Source organism: Dunckerocampus dactyliophorus, chromosome 4, assembly GCF_027744805.1.
Source record: "Dunckerocampus dactyliophorus isolate RoL2022-P2 chromosome 4, RoL_Ddac_1.1, whole genome shotgun sequence".
Lineage (NCBI taxonomy): Eukaryota > Metazoa > Chordata > Actinopteri > Syngnathiformes > Syngnathidae > Dunckerocampus > Dunckerocampus dactyliophorus.
In genome coordinates this window covers 6,692,152-6,715,333 of record NC_072822.1, presented here as the reverse complement: position 1 = coordinate 6,715,333, position 23,182 = coordinate 6,692,152, and the positions used below count along the sequence as shown (strand labels likewise).

Sequence of the window (23,182 nt, the reverse complement as noted above, 5' to 3'; positions counted from 1 at the left end):
GCCACAGTAGACGTTGGGGGCGTCGACTGTTGCTTATGGTGCGTGTGCGTAAAGCGTGTGAAGCGTGTGAGGATGTGTGTCCAGAGAGGGAGAAGGAGGAGGAGTGTGCAGCAAGCAAGCAAGCAATCAGGCAGGCAGGTCCCGGAAAAAGCGAGTTTTGTGCACGGCTGTGGCGGCGGCATGGCTTCGTCTCACGGGAGAAGTGACCTGCGCTTCGCCGACTGGATGTCAAGTCTGCCACAGAGCATGCACACCATCCCGCTCACCAACTTGGCCATCCCCGGTGAGTAACTCCATGTGCTCCATCTGCCCGTTTGCATACTGTGTGTGTGCGTGTGTGTAGGTGGGTGTATGCGGGTGTACGTGTGTGTGCATCACTGACCAGGTCCATTCAGTTTGTTTCATATCTGTCCAATGCATATGGACCTGTTGCACAACGTGCCAAGTATGTCAAAACCTCCCATCCATGTGGTAGTTGTGATTGGAGCTATATTAAAAATGCATGCTGGTTTATCATGAGCATTACGGACCATGTTGAAGATAGACTTGTGAAAGGGGTGGTGGCCACTGGAATCTCTGAGATGATCACACTGCAAATTCACACATTGCTCTCTATTAATACCAACCATGGTAGGAAAATGTTTATGCTGCATGCCAAAAATTGTTTCAAAATTAGACCAAAAAAATTCTGATGGCCGTTATAATCGTCATCTCTCATTTGAAGAACACATTTTTTTGTCGGGGATGGTTTAGCTATGACTTTTTGATCGTTTAAATTGGACTTTCTACAAGAGATGCAAATGGGAAAAGTGATCATGTCTACTGAAGCGTCCAATGTCACACCCCGTCATTTTGCTCACGTCCACTAGAGGGCATATGTGCATGGTACCAGGGCATGGCTATGATATGCTGTGATGTACAGTACTGACCAGCATTTATAGTTTGCATTTAAATTATTATTGCTATGATCGCACCTCCAACTTTAATGACACATAATAGCAAGATTAATTAAGATGAAATTGTGGAAGATCATAGCAATTAGTAAAACTCCAATTAGATGGCTTAATAGCGTTGCAAAACAGTGAGACTATTATGGGAAACTTTCCTTTCACTGAAGCGGATAGTTTAGCTGAGGAAATAGTCACAGTTGAGCACTTTCTTTTTTTAGAAAAAGCAAAATTAATAGGCGATATCTGGAAATATGAGTAATTTTTGCAAACTGTCGCATGCAGACATACAGGAAAAGTGTAAAATACATTTGTATAATTGCATGTTTATAAATAGGGTGAGTTATTCAATTTCTGACTAAATTGCTTACTAATTGTCCAATTACATCATTAGGAGGCAAAAGTGAGGGGGAAAAAAAATTACGTTGCAAAACTTTCAGAAAATGGGAAGTCGGGCATTTAAATTTGTGGTAGTTTATGCAAACTGCTACCACATGTTAGCACTTACTAAACATCCAATCGGAACGCTGGCAAGGTTGCAAAAAAGTAAAAGGCCACACAGTCGGGAGATCTGGAATCTCCGTTCGGCCATCTTTGTGTGGAGTTTGCATGTTCTCCTCGACAAATTCATACATGTTGGCAGGTCTGCACTCACTGGGACCGCCCCATTGTTCGAGAAGCACTGGGCTGACTGGAGACTCTAAATTGTCCATAAGTATGAATGTGAATGGTTGTTTGTCTATACTGTATGTGCCCTGTAATTGGCTGGGGAACAGTCTAGGGCAGGGGTCTCAAACTCGCGGCCCGCGGGCCATTTGCGGCCCACCAAATCGTATCTTGCCGCCGGCTACTGGACATCAAAGAGTAGTGTAACTGCAGCCCACAACGTCCGGGCAAGCTCAGTGTTACTTACATACTTACAGGGGCAAGTAAACACCAACACTGAACTAACAGTGGTGTTATCACATGGATGTATTGTGAATTGAATTGAATTGTATCGTATCGTGAGGTACTGAGATTCCCAGCCCTACTCCCAATACTTGATGCGGCACTATTCTATTAACAGATGATGGCACACTGTATACATATTGTAGTGGCAAAGGGCCATATTTACCCTTTGTTGTGTCATTTGGAGTCCTCATGGCTCTGTGTGGCCGCACGGTGGTCTCGTGCTTAGAACGTTGGCCAACACAGTAACAGCTTGGAGATCGGGAAGACCTGGGTTCGATTCTCCCCTGGGCATTTCTGTGTGGAGTTTGCATGTTCTCCCCGTGTGGGTTTTCTCCCGGTACTCCGGCTTCCTCCCAAATGCCTCCATGTACTTCCTCCAAAAACATGCATGTTAGGTTAATTGGCGACTCTAAATTGTCCATAGGTATGAATGTGAGTGTGAATTGTTGTTTGTCTATATGTGCCCTGCGATTGGCTGGCAACCAGTCCAGGGTGTACCCCGCCTGTCGCCCGAAGTCAGCTGGGATAGGCTCCAGCATGCCCCCGCGATCCTAATGAGGAAGAAGCGGTATAGAAAATGGATGGATGGATAGCTCTGTGTTTGTGCCTTTTCATTTCTCGTTCCATCTCTCCATTACTGAAAATAGGTTTATGCTAATAAAGCGCAACACAACATAATGTCCAGTTATACTGTATTGTATTAGCATATTGACTATTTCCAGAAATAGGAACACATGTGCATCATCCCATATGCAGCTCACAGCTGTCAGAGGCCATATACTGTATGCATTGCACTCCGGCGTTGTTGTGATATGCTGCAATCCCTATAGTCCGCAATTATTTGATTTTATTGACATTTCTTTTTGACGACAACTTTTCTTGGCATTCATGCACAAAGTTCTGAGAGTTAATAAGGCATGGTACTCGCACACTAGTATGTCCAACATTATGGAGACAGCAGCTCCACAGCAGCACTGCCGTGTCATCGTTTGCTGAATCACAGGCTGTATTGTGGCACAGTTGATCCTTGCCAAGGCAGCAGCATGGGAGCATGCTCTGTCCCATTTAATTAGCTATCATTACTAGCTCATTGCCACGCTGGTGCTGGTGGTGGTGCAGCTCAGATGCTCTCATCCTAGCTTCCTCCTCCCTCTTTTGGATCCAAGTTCTGTATAAACACATTCTGACGCTATTCTTGGTGTGCACAGTTGGCAAGATTGTTTGTCAAGATTTCATAATCCAAAGAGAATTTATTTAGCGGCGACCATGTGCTCCAATTGGATTTAGCGCATCTAATTCCTCTCACACCAAAACGTATTGTCTCTGTCTTTTTATTCAGGCGGGACCAACTACGACGGACAGAAACAAACAATGCCGGTATCGCTTCTTCTCAAAGTTCCATTATTGCTCCTTAGATGGGAGAATGTTTATATTTATGAGTTTAGAGTCTTACGAGACATACTTCAGTAGCTGACGACAGCTGCCTCGCACTTCTTATTTGTTTTTTTGCGGGGGGAAAAAAAATTTCCCCAGACGACACAGGCTGACTGATCCGGACTCAAGTGTTTTGTCAATTTGGAGTACTCGACAATGTGAGCTCGCGAGTGGGGATGTTGCCAAAAGAGATAAACAGTCCCCCGTTTGCATGTGCTGCCAGTGTTGCACAACTGTGCTCAAAGCCTCGTGCTTTATGATGGCAATTAGTAAGGATTTGGCTGCAAATGCTTTGTTGCTGTTTGATTTTCCACTTCTTTAGCATCTATTAAATCAATGATACAAGCTAATATTCAAGTATTGCAGTAGAACCGGAGGACACACAATACATTACTGCAGTAGTAAAGTGCCACATTTTCCATTGTTTTCTCATTTGGAGTTCCCCGTGGCTCTGTTTAGGGCCAGTTTATTTTATTGCAAAACACATTTCAAGCTGCCTATTGCTTAAAATAGGTATTATGTAAATACAACACAATGCAATCCAGTGTGCAGTCTATTTTATTTTCTTAGAATATTGCCCATTTCCATTAATAGAAAGCTGGAAATGTATTTTGCAACAAAACATACGGGTGCTAAAACAGAGCCCTGAGAGACTCCTAATGAGTAGTAGTATTTATTGGTATAATTACGCTATTGTACAAGTTTGTCTGGAAAAGCAATACAATTTTAGGCTCCTTGAAAGAGCTTTGAATGAGGAAAAATATAATTTGGGGTAAAAAAAATATATATATATATATATATATGTATATATATATATATATTACATTTTCAGAAAAAATGACACGTTTTTAAAATGTAAATTAAAGAAATTATAATCCCTTCATATACTTAATGTTCATTTAGTCTAACAACTGAAGATTAAACTCAAGTTTACTGCAATTAAACCATTTTTTATGCTATATGTTGCAATGTTCAGCCTATTCTCATTTGAATTTAGTGGGATTTTGTACAAAATGAGTAGTGCCCTTCTTATGTCATCTCATCTTCTTTGAAAACCATGTACATAATATAATGTTACAATTTTTTTTTGCATTTTACGAAATCATTTTGAAGCCATATTGCGGATTGTCTATTACAGTAAAAAGGAAATTAAAGCCAAGTGCTTGCCATGACTCCAGATCTTATTACTATATATTAAACCATTCGTTGTATCGTCACCATTTGACCCCACGCAGGCACCCCGGTGGGGGAGATGGTGGGCTGTTATCTGGAGCTGCAAGATGATTGCTGCTGCAAACTGGCTTTTTGTATGACTGTGGTGGCCAACAGAGGTGCGATATTGTGTGAATTTACATCTTTTGTGCTTATGTCGGCGTGAAACAAGCTTTTCTCTGCCAATGTAATTACACTGCATTGCTTTTGTTTGTTGTTGTGTCGTGGCTGTAAACTCACTTGGAGAGAGGACTAATTGAGGGAAATGCTTTTTGCTTAATTTTTAGTTTTTCGGATCTGTTCATATCTACAATTACATTTGTAAAATTCTCTGTGAAGTGGAGCTTTTGAAGTACATGCAGCCTTTCCTTCTCCAGGAAAAGTTGTGATACTTGTAAATGACTTGATCACCTCCTGGTGAGTTTGGGTATACAATCCTCCATCTTGGAAAATGCATTCATTCATTCAGCAGAGCATATAAATATATTGAATGCATTTGATTTTCTGCTTAAAAAAATGACCTTCCTCTGCGGAAGAACGTCATTGACGAGCACCTTCGAGCTCACGCACGGCACCCCTTCAGGATGCAGAGGTACTGCAGGTGCGTCTCGTATGGCATTTCTATACGTTTTATTGTCCAATTAGCAAGAATAACGACGCCACACTTCCATTAAAGACATTACACTGACTGTGAAAAGTCCTGCCGTTTAATAAATGTTTCTGCAATGTAGTATTGGTGACATGCTGGCGCCGTTAGCCAACTCGGTGTACACTCAGACGGTAGGCGGGGCTTGAGAACTAAGCCGAGAAGCCACACTCACGGTGGCCTCACCTTTGGTTTGTTTCCTATGTGCTCAGAAAATCTGCAAATTCAGTGATTTTTACTTAAGAAAATGTTTAAAAAAACAATTGGAATCAAAGTACATTTATAGTGCAGTTCAATGGACAAATGTTCATAATTATTTTATGTTGGTATTCTGCCTCACCTGCCTCCCCCGACCACATGTCATGCAATACACATGGGGGAGGCTCATCCAGCTCTGGGCAGGTTGGAGGTGCTATCATCTCCTTGACGTAGTAACAACCAGTATCTTCAAACGCGAGTGTTTGAGCGCCTCTACTCTCAAAAGTTGAGCAAACAAGTGAGGGAGATTCTTTTTTGTCTCCCGTTTGGTGCTGAAACGGGCTTTATGGACACATTGTCAAAGCATCATTAATAAAAAAAAAAATCTGTTTTGCATAATAGAGGACCTTTTTAAATGTCAAATACAAAACAAAGTTGGTATTTTCCAAAAGAGGCATCTTGTATTTTGCCTGAAATTTGAGCCCACGGGGCTTCCACTGTAACTTGCTTCGTATTTGATGACTCCATCTTAAAAATACTGCAATAAAAATGTGAGCTTTGCAACAAGGCTCTAACAAGTGAACAGTATGTTGGACAAGGGGGGAAAGCAGCAAAGCAAGTGTATTAAGTTGAAATATCAGAGGCGATCAAATCAAATCCACAGAAGCAGAATGGGCATCTTGTGTGTGCCCAGCTTGCTTTAGAAAAAGGAGACTTAAATCCCTGGATCATTCCGTTGCCACTTAATCCCCAAACAAGGACGATGATGGTTGCTATGATGTCAGTGTGCCAGTGAGATATTTGGGAAGGGGGAATAAATTCTTGGATGTCAAATCCAAAGCAAAAAAGCATTACCGGATATTTTGAATGCGTCCGTGTAACATTTCTCATCAAATCCTGCATCCAGATGTCTTACAAGCTGTATGGTAGAAATGATTCTGTATGGATTTTCTCCACAGGCTGCCTGGTCCGCAGTGTTGGCGGCTAATTGAGTTTCCCTGCAGGAGGACATTTGTCTTGATTCTAAAAGTCCAATAAATGGGAAGCGTACTGTATGTGGTTTGGGTGGGCAAAGAAGGAGCATAGCTTGAGTCAAAGAGAGGAAGGACGGTCCAGCCAGGTAGCAGTGTGCACATCCAAAGCTATTTTTAGGCCGGGAGCGGGATAAAAGTGCATATGGAGATTTGGGTGGAATACATGTCCACATAATGGATTTATGTGCTTCAGTGTCGATGAAGCAATGCTTTTTTCCCCCTCATCTTCTTACTAATTTCTCCTCAACTCTTTCCTTGATTCATCCCCTCGTCTCATTTCCTCTCCTCATCTTCTGTCTTTGTCTCCTCATCTTAACTCCTTCCCACTCCTCATCTCCTTAGTCTGTTTTGTCTTATCTCCGCTCATCCCCTCCTTTCCGCTTATCAACCCCTCCCTCATTTCATCTATCCAACTCCACTCTTCACCTCCTCCCGTCCTTCACTTCATCCATCCCCATATCTCATTTCCTCCTCTCATTTCCTAACATTTTTTTTTATTTATTCTGCATATCGTCTCCTTATGTTTCCTGCTGATTCCTCTATTTGTTGTCATCGGCTTAAAGGAAAACTGCACTTTTTATTGGAATTTTGCCCATCATCCACAATCCTTGTGTGAGACATGAACACACATGTCTTTTTCTTTTCTGGCCGTTCTAGAGATATAAAAACAGATAAAAAGACCCTGCTGAGAATGCCGGTAATGGGAAACACTTATTTCGCCTATAAAGCCTTCAGCAAAAACTCCAAAAAGCGCCAACAACGTTCCGATTACATATAATGGGACGTGCATATACAGCTGCATTGTTGTTATGATCATTATTAACATTGTTACGCTGATGGAACGACGTTGCTGGCGTATTGATACTCTGCCACACCTCACTGGCTACTAGCTACTATCCAGCTAGCGACTAGCTTCACCGTAGCGTGTCAGCGTCGCACTCACAATGCTTCCCTATATGAGGACCATGTAAATAAAACCATGAAAGCTTGTTGGAGGGGTTGTAATAGCGGCCCATACAGGAGGCAGAAGTGTGTCCCACTAAGTGCAGTAATGACCTGTCTGTTTTTATCTGTTTTTGTATCTTTGCAACACCCAGAAAAGAGAAAGATGTGTGTATTCATGTCTCACGTAAGGATTGGTGATGATGAGTAAAATAACATTTTAAAAAAGTGCAGTTTTCCTTAAATTATCCCCTTCCTTGATTCCTCCTCTCATCTTATCTCCTCGTCATCTCAATTAAACTCCCAATGTTCTCTCATGTTCTCCCTTCTTCTCATTTCTTCTCCCCCTTTTCTTATTCAGTCTCTTAATCTCCTCCTTCTCCTGCATCCTTTCCTAATCTTCCCTCCTCGCCTTGCTTCCTCCTCTCATCATCTTGTATCCTCTCCTCAACTCCTCACATCCTCTTGTCATTTCCTCTCACCATCTCTTTTACACAAGTCCTCCTATCTCCTTAAATCCTCATTTCCTCCTCCATCTCCTCACCTCCTCATCCACTGTCTTTCTATCATGCCGTCCTTAATTTCTCCCCTTATCCCCTCAAATCCTCTCTTCATTTTCTCATCAGTTCCTTCCACCTTCTCGCCTCGTCTTCCGCCTTGTATCTCATTTCTTCTCTCCTTATTTCCTCATCCACTGTTCATCTCATCTCCTCAAATCCTCTTTTCCCTCCACCACCTCCACTTAAATCCTCACCTCATCACCTCCCCTCTCATCTCGTTGCCTCATCTTCCTCCAGTCATTTTCTCTCACACTTTCATATCCTCAGCTACTCATATCTCCTCAGATTCACTCCCATGTCCTCATCTTCTCATATCCACTAGTTATTTTTTCTCATTGCTTTCATTTTTTTCCCCATCTTCTCATTTCTTCATCTCTTAAATTCCATCCTAAATCTTACGTGTGATAAAAAAAAAAATATTTCAAAAAATAGAGAGGTCTATTTTCTCCTCACCATTTTGAGTCTTCATCTACATTTTGGATGTTGCAGAAGACGTTGTGTTTAAAGCACCTGGAACATCTGGCTTCTGCTTAGAGATTTGTGAGGGCACACATTCATTGTCTGCCTGACGTGTTTGTGAAGTGAAATATTTTCTAACTTCTGGCACATTCTCAAGAGGTATTTAACGACACAAGCGGTTATCACAGCGGTTTGCTTCTCTCTGCTCAGTTTTCTTCTCATCTTGTTGTGGATGCTCTGCAGATTTGGCAGAATGTCGAGTGAGAACCTCCAGGCCTGATATCCCACTGAGGGTTTGCTGGTTTTCTACATGATGGAATAATGCGCAGGCTTGATGGCGTACTGCTTCATTTGTAATGCAGCTTTATTTGTTTGCCTACGGGGGGATTCAGCATTTATTACAATCTTAGGATGCGCTTACCTTCCTAACAATTAATATTGCATCCATGTGCAACAAAGGGTGAATGATGCTACTTTTAGCAATGGTTTTGTGAAGTGTTTGTTATCCCGGGATGTGTGGACATACAACATGTGTGGCTGGTGCGGCCAAGAAAGTCTTTATTTCAACAAACGGTAGGCTTGCTCTTAGCGGCACGACACAAAAAAGAAGATAGAAAACAAGTAAAGGAGCTCGGAGGGAACGCTAAGGCTAAACACAAAGACTCACCAGCTGGTCACAGGAATGCGCACAAAAGGGGAATAAATCCAGGTAACAGGAAACGTGCTTACTGGGGTGCGTCGAGCACACAACCACAGCTGAGCACAAGATGAAACTAAGCGAAGATTCAAGTCCACGGGAAAAAAACAACACATAAGCTTTGAATCGACGACTAGCAGCAGCTGAATCCTGCTGAACTAAATAGGAAACTAATTACAATTTATACAGAAAACTAGAGCTGCAACAATTCAATTAATCGATGATTAATTGATAATATGCTGTAATTGGCTGGCGACCAGTCCAGAGTGTACCCCGCCTGTCGCCCGAAGTCAGCTGGGATAGGCTCCAGCATGCCCCCGCGACCCTAATGAGGATTAAGCGGTATAGAAAATGGATGGATGGATGGATAATTGATAATATGATTAATAAGCAACTATTTTTGGATTTTATGAATCATTTTTTTAAGTAAAAAAATCAAAATATCCTCAGATTTCAGCCTGTCCATTGTGAAATGTCCTTAGTCATCCATGAAAGCAGACCTATTATTTGTGTGTTTTCGGCAAAACAAGACATTCACACACATCAGCCTTGACTTTGGAAAACAGTGATCAACATTTTTGCCTCTTTTCTGATGTGTTGTGGACCAAACCACAAACTGTTGGTGATTTTTTTTTTTACTTACTGATTTGGTCCATCTTGGGCAGGGGTGTCCAAACTTTTTCCACCGAGGACATCATACAGAAAAAATCTAAAAATGCACGTAACACGTATACATTTTTTAAACAAACCCGTATAGACATGCAAAGACATTTAAAAAAAAAAAAAAAAAACAGCCTGCATCTCAGCTTTGTCATTGGTGACAAAGGGTTTTATTAATTTTCTCATTACATTACACTTTTTTGCAAACGTTTCCTTTTTTAATTGAATATTGTAACTTTCTTCTTGCATATTGTTTTTTTTTTTTTATAATATGTGGCTTTTCAATATTTAGACTTTATTATTGTAATATTATTACTTTTACCAAACCTAATTTCCTAAAAATTGCAACTTATTTTGTTTTTGTTTCTCATATTACGCCTTGTTTTGTTTATTTTTCTTTTATTCTCATATTTATCTCTTATTTCATCATATTTTTAGAATGTGCCAAAGGCCGTAAATGGCCCCCGGGCTGCACTTTGGCCACCCTTGGTCTCGGGTCTAACCAATTACTTGATTAATCGAAACAGCAAGCTTCAGATTAATCGACTCAGAAAATAATCATTACTTGCAGTTAGGGATGGTCTGATCAGGGTTTTTGGCTGCCGATACCGATACTGATCATCCAGGACTGAAATCGGCCGATACCGACCACATGGATTAATTTTATGATGAGTGGTATTGGCCAGGGGTGCCGTATAAAGGGGAAAGTCAGGACAATTCCAAGGTCCCTTGGCTGCCAAGGGGCCCAAAAAATTGGTAATTTTTAATCAAATTAGTAATTAATTAATGGGGGTGGGAACAATGTGATTTTTTTTTTTTTCATGGGACCCAGAATTCCTGTCTGCACCCCTGCTACTGACTTTATGATCTGAAAAATGGAACCATAGAATCACCTTCATTTAGACAAAACCATATTTTACTGATTAGACAACGCCTGAAACTTCCAGAGAATGAGGCGCCTTCCTTCAGGCGAACTGAGAAAGGCTGCTCTCGTCCGATGAATTCAACTATTTTCCGGGCTACATGGACGTGTATTTAATAAATAATACATTTTGTCCATTATAACTCATCGTGTAGTTTATGTGGTATGAACTCCAGAAGGACCACCTTTCAGTTTTGTATGCTTTTTTATCGTCAGCTTTAAGAGAGTGAAGATAAATCCTTCCTGGCGGTAACTTTAGCTGCAGCTGTTGCAGCTGGCCGAGGTCACGCTCCCTTCCCCGCTGTGACCCCGGCGGTGCCGACCTGCTTCGCCTATCAACAGTGCTTTGTCTCTTCGTGTTGGACAACTTCGAAAGCTTTGCCATGGCACGAATGGACGCAGTGGTGGCTGGACTGTGACTGCGTGTGCGTGCTTTCAACTGAGAGACAGAACAGACAATGAGAAATTGATTATAGAAATGATAAACAGGCGCATGATAAAAGTATTTGTCTGCTTTGTGTAACATGACGCATACAAACGCACAGTGGGTCAGATAAGGACGCCCAATTATCGTATATCTCTCCCGTTTATTTATTTATTTTTACTTTTGGAGTGGCCTTTTTTTGGGTAAGCACCCACCAAAATATCACTAGTGAGCCTACCGGTGATGACAAAGGGGAAACGTGTGATAATAACCATAGAGCAGAAAATTACTGCACTTACGCTGCCTTACACTTACACTTACACTTACACACACTTATCAAGTCCAGCAATAGCAAAAACACACCACTAGGGGACAGTATCACTCTACAAAGACCTCCTTGTGAGTAGTTTTACTTTATTTTAGTTTTATTATACAGTGGTTCACTCAGTTCTCCGCTTGCATAACACGTTAGGAATGTTCAAATGTTGCTTAAACATCACCTTTGCAATCAGTGATGGTTTTATGGTTTTAAACATAAACATTAAAAGGGGGTTTACCTCAAAACGTTTTTTTGGATCACAAGGATTTAAAAGAAATGTATGTTTTATTGTATACACTATAAATAAATAAACTTTACTAAATATATATAAAATGTATTTAATTTTATTATTCTTATTATACCTGTATATGAATTTACATTTGTTGTTTTCTTATTTTTTGCTAAAATAGTATTTGCTGTATTTCTTTGTCAGCTTTTTTTTTTTTTGCTGTATATTCTGTTTTTGATCATGTTAAAAAATGAATAAACATATTGGTTGTTAATTAGTTCTAGCCTATGTGTGTTGGACTTTAAAGGCATTCTAGAGGCGTACATAGAAAGAAGCACATAGAAAGCAGACAAAAAGCAGACTCTTAACTGAGAAGCGTCATGTAGTGATGATGGCGCTTTCAAAACACTTTCACGTTGTCAAAGTTTATGACTTATCAACCCCGCTGCTGTTATTCAGAAAGTTGTTGCCATGGTGAGGGGGCTGCTTCCCTGGTACCGCACTGACCCATCTCCTTTCATCCAGACCACACAAATACTGTACAACAAATATCAATACTGCGTTCCTCCCTTCAGGTTCCCATGACTCCTTCAGCTTCTACATTGACGAGGCGTCTCCCGTGGGCCCCGAGCAGCCGGAGACAGTGCAGAACTTTGTGTCGGTTTTCGGCACGGTGGCCAAGAAGTTGATGAGGAAGTGGTTAGCCACGCAAACCATGAACTTCAACAGCCAACTGGAGGCCGGCATCCGCTTCTTCGACCTGCGCATTTCCACTAAACCCCGAGACCCTGACAACGAGCTCTACTTTGCCCACGGACTCTTCAGTGCCACCGTAAGTCGATAACTTGGCTATCCCATTGTGCACGTGTTCTTGTGCTTTCCTGGGACTTGTGTGTCCTATTCCGTCCCAGCTTCCCGCACTGTCATAGGCCGCTTTTGCAGTCACTGTTCATTCAGTCATTAGGTGGTCTACATGTCAGTCATTGCACAAGTCCGTCCGTCCATCCCACCTTCCCTCCATCCCAGCATGTATTCATTCGCTCTTCAGTGACATTTGGGTTTCTTACGAAGTTTTCACGCACATCCTCCCTGATTCAGTCATTGGCTGCTTTTTTTAGTCAGCGTTCATTTGTCGTTTGGTCTACGTGTCAATCTTTATAGCAACTCCAGTCATTGCTTGTGATGTCATCTTCATCTACAGTATTTATCTTACATAACATACTTTTTCCAATCTTTATGGTCACAATTAGGAGGTCAATTGTTGCTAGGCAGAATTCACGGAGCACAATGCGTAATAAAATTGTTTATAAAAGTCGGTCATGCCGACGAGGCTGGTTGAATGACAAATTAGTGTCCAACTGGACCACAGCACAGCAAAATAACAATCATTTTTTGCGTTTTAATCTGCTCTGTACTAACTAAAAAATACATAATGATCTGTTGTGGCACTGTCCTGCTTGACCATTTTTATGTATTTATTTATATGCATTTGGAATTGTTTTGTGCATCTGAAACTATAATTGCAAAACTGTAAAAATGTCTTTTGTGTTAACATTTTTGGCTTTCTGGAGTGGATGAATTTAAATGATTTCTTATGGGAAAAATTGATTCGGTTTGCGCTCGTTTCGGTTAGAGTTGGACGTTCTGGAACAAATTAATGACCCTAACCAAGGTTTTGTCTTGAATAGGGTTGGGCATCGTTTGAATCTGAGCGATTATGGTTCCGGTTCCGATTCTGGTTGCTAACGATTCTCAATTCCGATTATTTTCAGAGGTACGGTCATAAAAGTTTGCATGGTTTAAACGAGGGCGCTAAGCAAAGTTCTTGGATGAAATGTCTGAATGGATCCATGATTTTTTTTTTTTTATGATACAAACTTCTTATGAATTCCTTTACTATGAATTTCTCACCGGGCTATTTTTAGCCAGTATATAAGTATCAAACCATTGAACTTGAACATAAATGTTTTGGAGTCTCTTTACAAAGGAGTACATGTTCACAAATGACTTTTATTTTTGAAAACCTCATGAAATTACACAATTACACATATCCTGTTGTTTATGTGTTGGAGAGTGTCTTATGATGCGGAATAGACAAAGTGTAACTTAACCATGTTAACCATGTCATGCACTCTGTACACCGTCTATCCGGAGGTGTTTGATCATGTTAGTGGTGCACCCTCCTTTGCCTGATATGATGGGGTTACAAATGTTGTACTGTGCCGACCGGTCATTTTTTTTTGCAGAATTTCAGCCAAACTTTACAGCGCCGTCGGACGCTGTCCATTGTTGAACTGGATGAACACAAATGCTTCCTGCCGCTTCTTCTTCGTTGGGGTTATTTGGCCATTTTTTTGGGTCAGCGGGCTGGTCGATCACTGAAAGTGAGAATCTATTTTTTTTTTAAATCAACGACTCCAGGAGAATCTGAATGTTAGTCCCCGTTCCCATCGATGCTCGATGCCCAACCCTAGTCGTGAATAAAGCAAAATATCAAAAACTACGTAAACAACTACCTTGTCATTTCCCATGATGACTTAGTCATGACCGCATGGAATCCTAACGAACATGTTCAGTTTTGTGCTGCTTCAAATGAAGGATTGATTGGGGTCTGTTTGTGAGCCATTTTCCAACATTGTCCTTCATTTCTCACTGAATAATGTATGAATCTAAATGACAAAATGCAGACATACTCAAGAGGCGGATATCTGTTAAAGTGTGATTTGGTGATGATCCAAATTAGCATCCGTAGGCTTTTGGCAGATGTCTGTGTCTAGTCTATTTGTTTGACTAAACTGGTTTTCATGAAACTTTGTAGAGAAGAAGGGCATGGGCCAAGGAAGAACATCCAGTTTTGCAGATCTGTGTAAACGTGCAGATCTATATTTCCTCTTATTCTTTATTGGGTCAGGAATCCTGTTCGACTACTTCATAGGTCTTCAAAATAGCATAATTTTGTTTATTTTTCATAATTTACCAGTGAATAACGACTGACTCTTGCTAACAAAATTCAGCCTGCAGTATGTGAGGTGTGTGTCTATGAAGGTGTACAATTAGGTGCTGATCCAAATTAGCGTTGAGCTATCGTTTTAAAAAAATTCAACCGACCTTGTTTTCTGGAGGTCCGAGAAGGTCTTGAGCAGATCAGCAGCTTCCTGTCAGCACACGCCAGAGAGGTGGTCTTTCTGGACTTCAACCACTTCTACGGCGTGCAGAACCTGCACCATGAGAAACTGGTGGCCATGTTGAAGGACGTGTTTGGAGAGAAGCTGTGCCCGGTTGTCTTTGCCCAGGAGGTACTGTGAAGGCTTCACACTCACAGATTAGGATTAACAACAATCAGACGTCACAATTTTGTGTCCACCCTTAGGTGTGTCTGCAGTATCTTTGGGAGAAGGAGTACCAGGTGCTCGTCTTCTACCACCACCCCATGGCCCTGGAGGTGCCCTTCCTGTGGCCTGGCCAGATGATGCCTTCACCCTGGGCCAACACGACCGACCCCGAAAAGCTGGTTCAGTTTCTCCAGGCCTCTGTCACTGACCGCAGGTTAGCAACTACCGTATTTGTCTTTTTATTTGGTCAACGGGATAGCATCACCGCTAGTGGTTTTGTATGTGAAACAATCGCTGTCATTGATCACAAAGAAAATATTATTGTATGTATTACTGTGTTATTACCCCGAATATGAGACGACCTGTCTTTTTCGGAGGGAAAAAATACTGACTCGTTTTCATGTTCTGTCCCTTTTGAAAGCAAGACATTCATTTGCGAATCAATGTGAATTCATGTGCTTGCCAGTACAGTACGTGAGTACACCCGCCCCTCGATTACAGCGTTCATTGGTTTGGTTTTGGTTTGGTTTCATTTGATCTGAACACGCATGCAAGTTACAACGGAATCACATAATTCAATTCACAGTTCCACATGTCCAAAAGGAGTCGATAGAAGCAAAGCTTATTTAATCCGACACCCCATCCGTTCCACATCTTGTACAGTACACTTTATTCACTTCCTGTATTCCATATGTGATTTTTTTTAAATACATAGAATAATGATAAGGTGATGTAACAATATGATGATGTTATTATTAAGATTATTTTCACAATTAATATAGTAATCAGTATAATAATAAATAACTAATAATACATAGAGACAAGCAGAACAAAACAAGTTCAAGACTCTTCTGCCTTGTATTTTGCAAACATTGGTTCCAGACCCGGGGGCGATAAATGAACGGCGGTATAGGATTCAATGACCTATGGTCATGAGCTTTGGGCTGTGACCGAAAGAACGACATTGCGGATACAAGCGAAATGAGTTTCCTCCGTAGGTTGGCTGGACTCACCCTAAGAGATAGGGTGAGGAGCTCGGTCATCCGGGAGGGGCTCAGAGTAGAACCGCTGCTCCTTCACATCAAGAGGAGCCAGTTGAGGTGGCTCGGGCATCTAGTCCGGATGCCTCCCGGACGCCTCCCTGGTGAAATGTTCCGGGCATGCCCAGCCGGGAGAAGGCCCCGTGGCAGACCTAGGACACGCTGGAGGGATTATGTCTCACAGCTGGCACTTGGAACGCCTTGGTGTCCTCCCGGTGGAACTGGAAGAGGTGGCTGGAGACCAGGAACTCTGGACTGCTGGCCCTGCGATCCAGACCCGGCTAAGCAGAAGAAAATGGATGGAGGATTCAGTGTTAAGAAATTAAATATTTTTGTAATTAGCACATAGAAAACCTGTTTATGACTTTCTAAATAATTTTTTTTTAATTGTTAGAGGCCCGTAGACATGGTATAACACTCCTATTAGTCATTGTTTACACCACATCGTGCAACTCTTATGCTACACTCTTAGCATGCTAGCTTAGCATTGGTCGCCAGCCAATCGAAGGGCACGTGTTCACCATTCACACTCTCATTCATACCTATGGACAATTTAGAGTTGCCAATGAACATGCATGCATGTCTTTGGGATGTGGGAAGATGAGGAAGAAATATAGCGATATATATCTAACGTGATATAGCGAGGGAGCGATAATCGAGGGACAACTGTATTGGTCAAAATCAATGGGGAATGCTTGTGTCCTGCAGGAGGAAGGGGACCTTCTTCGTGTCCCAGGTGGTTCTCACACCAAAGGCCAGCACCGTGATGAAGGGTGTGGCGAGTGGACTCCGAGAGACAATCACAGAAAGGTGTGTAGATAGCCTGTTCACATGGGGACTTTAGTAAGGCTTAGTGCAATAATAATGCAAACTAGTAAGCTTTTGACTGAATTCAGCAGCTTTTTTGAAGGTTATAGTGTGATGTGGTCAAAGCTGCTTGCTAAGTCTCTTAAGACGTTGGCTTGGGCAGAGCAAAGGACTGAACCCTCAACCCCACTGTTGAAACCATTCGGTTGGGCAGCCATTTCTTAGAGTATAAAGAGAATTATATTACAAAAGAATAATAAAACATCAACATTGTGAAGGGTGGGTCATAGGCTAAGGAAGAACACATTAAATTTTCATGCGGATCAGATAAGAGTGAACCGTATTTTTTTTTTATTTGACTTTTGTTCCTTTTTCTGTGAATGCACATGAGTCAGGTATATGGAAGGTGGGAGTCTATGAAAATGCCCAGGTTTGTTGTTTAGTGCAGGGATTCCCAACCAGGGGTACGCGTTCCCCTAGTGGTACACGAGCAAATTGCAGGGGTTATGTGGAAACATTTAATTTCCAAGTTGATAAGTAAATATTCTCAGTCATTTCACATTAAGACAATAAAATGGAACGTGTGCGCTACAACTAGTTTCCCCGTGGAGACAATTACCTGTGGCACAGCTGCGGCAAAATCATAGTAGTTACGAGTGTGTTAGTGATGGGGTACTCCTGGTATGACAAAAAGTCTCTGGGGGTACACAAGACAAAAAAGGTTGGGAAACACTGGTTTGGTTTTGTGAGTCAGGTAGTTAGCAAACATATAATACACATTACGACCACCTATAGGACTGTAGTGGAACAGTATTGCGCCAAACATCATAAACATACCAGTAATACAGATAGATATTAGACAAATGGTCAAAGACTTATGGGCAATTGGTTGCTAAGTCCTGCTTATACCCCTGCAAAGACGTTTTGCGAGTGTGAGAAATTTCAAGTCAGTCTGACTTATGGGGTAAAACGTTGGGGTTTAATAACAGCGCCACTTAAAAAATAATAGCACAGGCAATACAGTGGAGGTGCGTGTTTTGACAACTTTTCACCAAAGGAATCAGCTATTTTGAAGGTTATACAGTCATACAAGCACAAACAGCAGCACTGACTCATGTAATCATCAAACAGGCCTGCCGCTGTCTTTCCTCAGGCGTTTTAACACTGACCTCATTCTACCTTTTTTGTGTTGCTTTTCACTAATTTCTATGACGGCGTATTAGGCCGACGGAGTATTAGGGCCACATTGAGGGGAAAAAAAAATAATAATCTGAGATTTTGAGAATAAAGTCGTGAATTTATAAGAGTCAAGTTGTACATTAATGAGGAAAAAACTTGTAATATTACGAGAATAAAGTTGTAAATTTATGTACAAGAATCAAGTTGTATATTTATGAGAAAAAATTCCGGAGAATAAAGTCGTAATATTATGAGAATAAAGTCTCAAATTTACGAGAATAAAGGCATAATATTCTGAGAATAAAGTTGTAAATTTACGAGAATAAAGTCGTAATATTATGAGAATAAAGTCGTAATATTATGAGAATAGTCATAATATTATGAGAATAAATTCTCAAATTTACGAGAATAAAGTTGTAATATTATGAGAATAAAGTCATAAATTTATGAGAATAAAGGCGTAATATTATGAGAATAAAGTCGTAAATTTTCAAAGAATAAAGTCGTAATATTATGAGAATAAAGTCGTAATATTATGAGAATAAAGTCTCAAATTTACGAGAATAAAGGCGTAATATTATGAGAATAAAGTTGTAAATTTACGAGAATAAAGTCGTAATATTATGAGAATAAAGTTGTAAATTTCCGAGAATAAAGTCATAATATTATGAGAATAAAGTCGTAAATTTTCAAAGAATAAAGTCGTAATATTATGAGAATAAAGTCGTAATATTATGAGAATAAAGTCTCAAATTTACGAGAATAAAGGCGTAATATTATGAGAATAAAGTTGTAAATTTACGAGAATAAAGTCGTAATATTATGAGAATAAAGTTGTAAATTTCCGAGAATAAAGTCATAATATTATGAGAATAAAGTCGTAAATTTTCAAAGAATAAAGTCGTAATATTATGAGAATAAAGTCGTAATATTATGAGAATAAAGTCTCAAATTTACGAGAATAAAGGCGTAATATTATGAGAATAAAGTTGTAAATTTACGAGAATAAAGTCGTAATATTATGAGAATAAAGTTGTAAATTTCCGAGAATAAAGTCATAATATTATGAGAATAAAGTCGTAATATTATGAGAATAAATCAAATTTACGAGACTAAAGGCATAATATTCTGAGAATAAAGTCGTAAATTTATGAGAATAAAGTCGTAATATTATGAGAATAAAGTCGTAATATTATGAGAATAAAGCCGTAATATTACTAGAATAAAGTCGTAATATTATGAGAATAAAGTCGTAAATTTACAAGAAAAGGCAAGCTTGTATTTATAACGTGGCAGCACAACAGAGCAGTTGAGCACAAACAGATGAGCATGTCAAGCCCTTCTCCCACATGCGGCGCTCACACTTCCGCCCTCCTTACCCCGCCCCCTCCACATGCCCAAGGCCAAAGGTAACATAAGGTCCCCTTTTCATAGCTGTCTCAGGCAAAGCCTGTAACATAAAGTTACTAGTTTTTTCACGTACATTTACGACTTTATTTTCGTAATATTACAAGTTATTATTTGAATAAAAATAAATACATTAAATAAATGTATAACTTTAATTAAAACGTGTGATCATTGATTAAATAAAAAATCAGTTCTGTACCATGTATTATTGACTATTTCTAGCTGCCCTCAGTCTCCTCTTGGATAAAACTGGTCCCAACAGAATTGTCCATTTATTTTGCAGAGCTTTGCCAGGAATGATGCAGTGGATCCGGTCCCAGAGACCCGGTGAGAGCGGCATCAACATCATCACTGCAGACTTTGTGGAGCTGGGAGAGTTCATCAGCGCCGTCATCACCCTCAACTACCACCTGGACGACGAAGATGACGACGACGCCACCTGAGAGCTGTCCGCTTGGGGGCCGTCGGGGAGCACTGTCGCCCCTCCATCCTCTGCTGCTGTTGGTGGTGGTGGGGGGTGGCTTTGTGCTCCACCTCTTTTCTCCTTGCCATTTGTTTGAAAGGAGGAGATGCGCTGCTCCTTTCACTTTATTTAGGGCTCTAGTGGAGTGATCCACCACACGGTGAGAGAGGGCAACGATGCGAGGATGAGTTAGTCAGAATGCTATGTGGATGACGATGTCTGCCTCCTAATTTGGGGTTCAACAAGCCCCTCCCCTTTTCAAGTGAGTTGTACATTTCCTTTACCTTCCGCGCTGTAAAAATGACTGCTTTTGCCATACAAATGTCAAGCTTTTGGGTTCATCACCACGCACAGTGTGTGCATTTCTGCTAACGTGTACTGTGTGACATGATGCCGATCTCTGTGTAATCATTTCTATGTAGGCCATCGTCAGCAGGCATACGTACGTTCGAATAAAATGCAGCTGTTTCGCAGTTTTTCACAACACATTCATTCAACACATTCAGGCCCACTTGCATACGTGTATCTTCTACATTTTTATTTTGCTTTTATTATGTGTTTTACCATCCATACCATTGAGAGTATACGGGCCAAAAAGTCATTTAACCAGTAAGATTTCAGTTAATTTCTTATTCAGTTGAAATTTTAGGATAAAAAAAAAATTATATTTATTGTTCAAACCCCTCCTACAACTGAGAGAATATAGAAAAAAACAAAACAATAGTTTAATTTATTTTGTATTGATTTGTATTTATTTATTTTTTTTTTACATTTTTTTAAAACTTGTATTGTTTATTTATTGATTAAACCTTCCTCCATATCTTTGAGAGTACGTGGAAACTCCAAAATAGTCAATTAAGCAAAAAGATTTCCCAGTTTTTATTTTGTATGTCGTTTTAATAAATGCATTTTCATTTTATTATTTATTGATCGATTAAAAACCCCTCGTACCACTGAGAATATGTTCAAAAACCTCCAAAATAGTCACTTGAACAATAACATATCACTGTTATTTATTTTTCATGAATTTATGTGCTTTAAGAGTAGTACTAAGAGTATATAGAAAAAAATACATTCAACAGCAAAATTCCTGTTATTTTCTTATTTATTTCTAATGAAATGATTAGATTAGTGATTTTCAACCATTAAAATATTATTAATACGTATTGTATGTCAAATATAAATGATTAAGCATTAATCATCAAAATTAATCATTCAAAGATTTGACAGATTTTTTTTTTTTATTTTGTTAATGTATTTGTCATACATTTATTATTTAAAAATATATATTTAGATTAAACATGCTTCATACCATTTATAACGTGGAACATCACCTTAGAAGATTTCACTGTTTATTTTACTTGTAATTTTTTTATTAAAACGGTATTGCTGCAAAGGTTTGTGGAGGAAAAAGTGTCTCCATGTGAATTCATGGTGGGTGCTGAGTCGTGATGTTTAAAAATACTGCTCACAAGAGTCCATCCACTGTCTGTTTATCCTCTCAGTACTTGCCCCCCCTCCTTGTACGTCTGTATTTACTGCTGTAAGCGCAGTGTACATGAGTCACCGTCAGTGTTTTGTTGTGTTTCTTCTAACGCATACCTTGGAGGTGGTCTTTGTTTCAAGTCAGAGGCCAGAGGACTGCCAAAATCAGGGGTTGAGGATGTTTGTTATTTTGCAGCTCTGCTTCAACTTTAGCAAAATAGCGCAGTAACTGTTTAGATAAGCCCTAGCAGTAGAACATTGGTGTCTTTATCAGATGTCTTGAAATGTCTTGGAATTTCAGTTCCTGATCCACTATCCTTTCATTCCACCTCTTGCAAGATAGATCAGTAAATTCAAGTGTGACACCCATCTCTCAAGCGGTCTTGGTCCTTGTTAGTGAACTCTGGTGCGGTTCGGTTCGCTTCGGCTCAAATGTGAACGTTACAAATGACAAAATGACCGAAAAAAGCAGGCAGAAATGACAAATGCATAAGAGGAAATGCGTTGGGAGCATTTTAAACGCTCTATAGATACAGAGATACTTTATTTAGCTCCAAGAGAAATTCACATTTCCAGCAGCTCTGCAAAAATGTCATCATGAACTTAATCACAAAATAAAATAAAACAACCAAGGCAAGATATGAGAGACAACAAAATAAGAAAATAGAATAAGAATAAATAAACAAATAAATATGGAACAGATCATGTCAAATTTGTAGTACAATAATGCACAATACAAAAATAATACATCTGCTCAGTCTTTCGGTGTAGCAGGACAGTGATAGTAATCGGCCACTGAAACTGCTCCTCTGTTGGGAGATGATGCTGGTTGTCCATGATGGAAGGAGCCGCCTCAGTGTCCTTTGCTCTGCTACAGATGCCAGGCTGTCAGGCTTTAAAAGTATATTTTAGAAGCTTTTCATGAACTCTAAGATGGCAAATATAGCAGAATATAAAAATCACCACCGTATTCAACCGTGTAGACAACATTTTGGTTTGGAATATCTCAGATATATGTCACAAAAGCTGCCCAATCAAGTGCTTACTTTATGCATATGTTCATTGCTGCACAGTCTTTGGACCCATGACAGAAGAACCAGTGTGAACGCAAAGTAAACCGCACCAAAGTGTTTACTAATGATCTTTTTTCCATGTTTGTACGGAATCACAAGCGTGAACACAGCCTTAAAGGTTTTTTGTTTGGAAAATCAACTCTTTTCGGCCCCCTGTGTGCTTTCTGTATGTTTTCTATTGTGCTGCGTTTGTACATACTGTAATTGCAAATAATATATTGCCAAGAAATTGTAAAGTATTGAATTTACGGCGAAGGCTCATGACACTTTCTTAAATATTATGACTCAGTTCTTTTTTTAATACAAACTTGGTAGTGATGTGCATGAGTTTTTTTTTTAAAACACCACTTGGATGCACATCGTTTGTGCACCCGTTTTATTATTTTCTTGCACTGGATCCTCCCCATTGCAGTCAATGGTGAGCCAATGACTTGAAAAGGGCGTTCAAATTGTGTTGTGAGGTCATTATTGTATCCCCTGGTCAAAGCTGTTGTCATTGCCTTTATCTTCTGGTGTACAAAAACAAGCAAAAATCCAACAAAAAGAGTCCATTTGCTGTTGTAAAACTAAAAGTGGCAGATAAATAAAGCCTCCAACGCCATGTGGTGTCTTTCCCTCACTTCACGTCTTGTGTCTGGCTTGCATCATGAGAGTCATTTCAAGGTATTCAATACTAATCAAGTGACAAGCGGCTTCTTAATCTGGGGTAGACAGTCACAGCTTTTTGGCTTGGATTCCTGCTCCGTGCTGAGTAGCATCCCA

General features: G+C 40.1%; 1 protein-coding gene across 1 annotated transcript; it reads left to right on the top strand.

The window, feature by feature from the left end:
* Positions 1 to 61: 61 nt before the first annotated feature.
* plcxd3 (phosphatidylinositol-specific phospholipase C, X domain containing 3) lies at positions 62 to 23,021 on the top strand. Its single transcript, XM_054773017.1, has 6 exons — positions 62 to 283; positions 12,210 to 12,466; positions 14,757 to 14,930; positions 15,005 to 15,180; positions 16,715 to 16,816; positions 19,683 to 23,021. Exons 1-6 carry the CDS (start codon positions 73 to 75, stop codon positions 19,840 to 19,842), a joined length of 1,080 nt encoding a protein of 359 aa, XP_054628992.1. The 5' UTR covers positions 62 to 72; the 3' UTR covers positions 19,843 to 23,021.
* Positions 23,022 to 23,182: the final 161 nt, after the last annotated feature.

Excerpts from the sequence above, each read along its gene's own strand:
- plcxd3 (XM_054773017.1), top strand. The coding sequence starts at position 73 with ATGTGTGTCCAGAGAGGGAGAAGGAGGAGGAGTGTGCAGCAAGCAAGC. Across the intron at positions 15,181-16,714 it reads GCCTCTGTCACTGACCGCAG|GAGGAAGGGGACCTTCTTCG; the intron begins GTTAGCAACTAC and ends TGTGTCCTGCAG. Across the intron at positions 16,817-19,682 it reads CGAGAGACAATCACAGAAAG|AGCTTTGCCAGGAATGATGC; the intron begins GTGTGTAGATAG and ends TTTATTTTGCAG.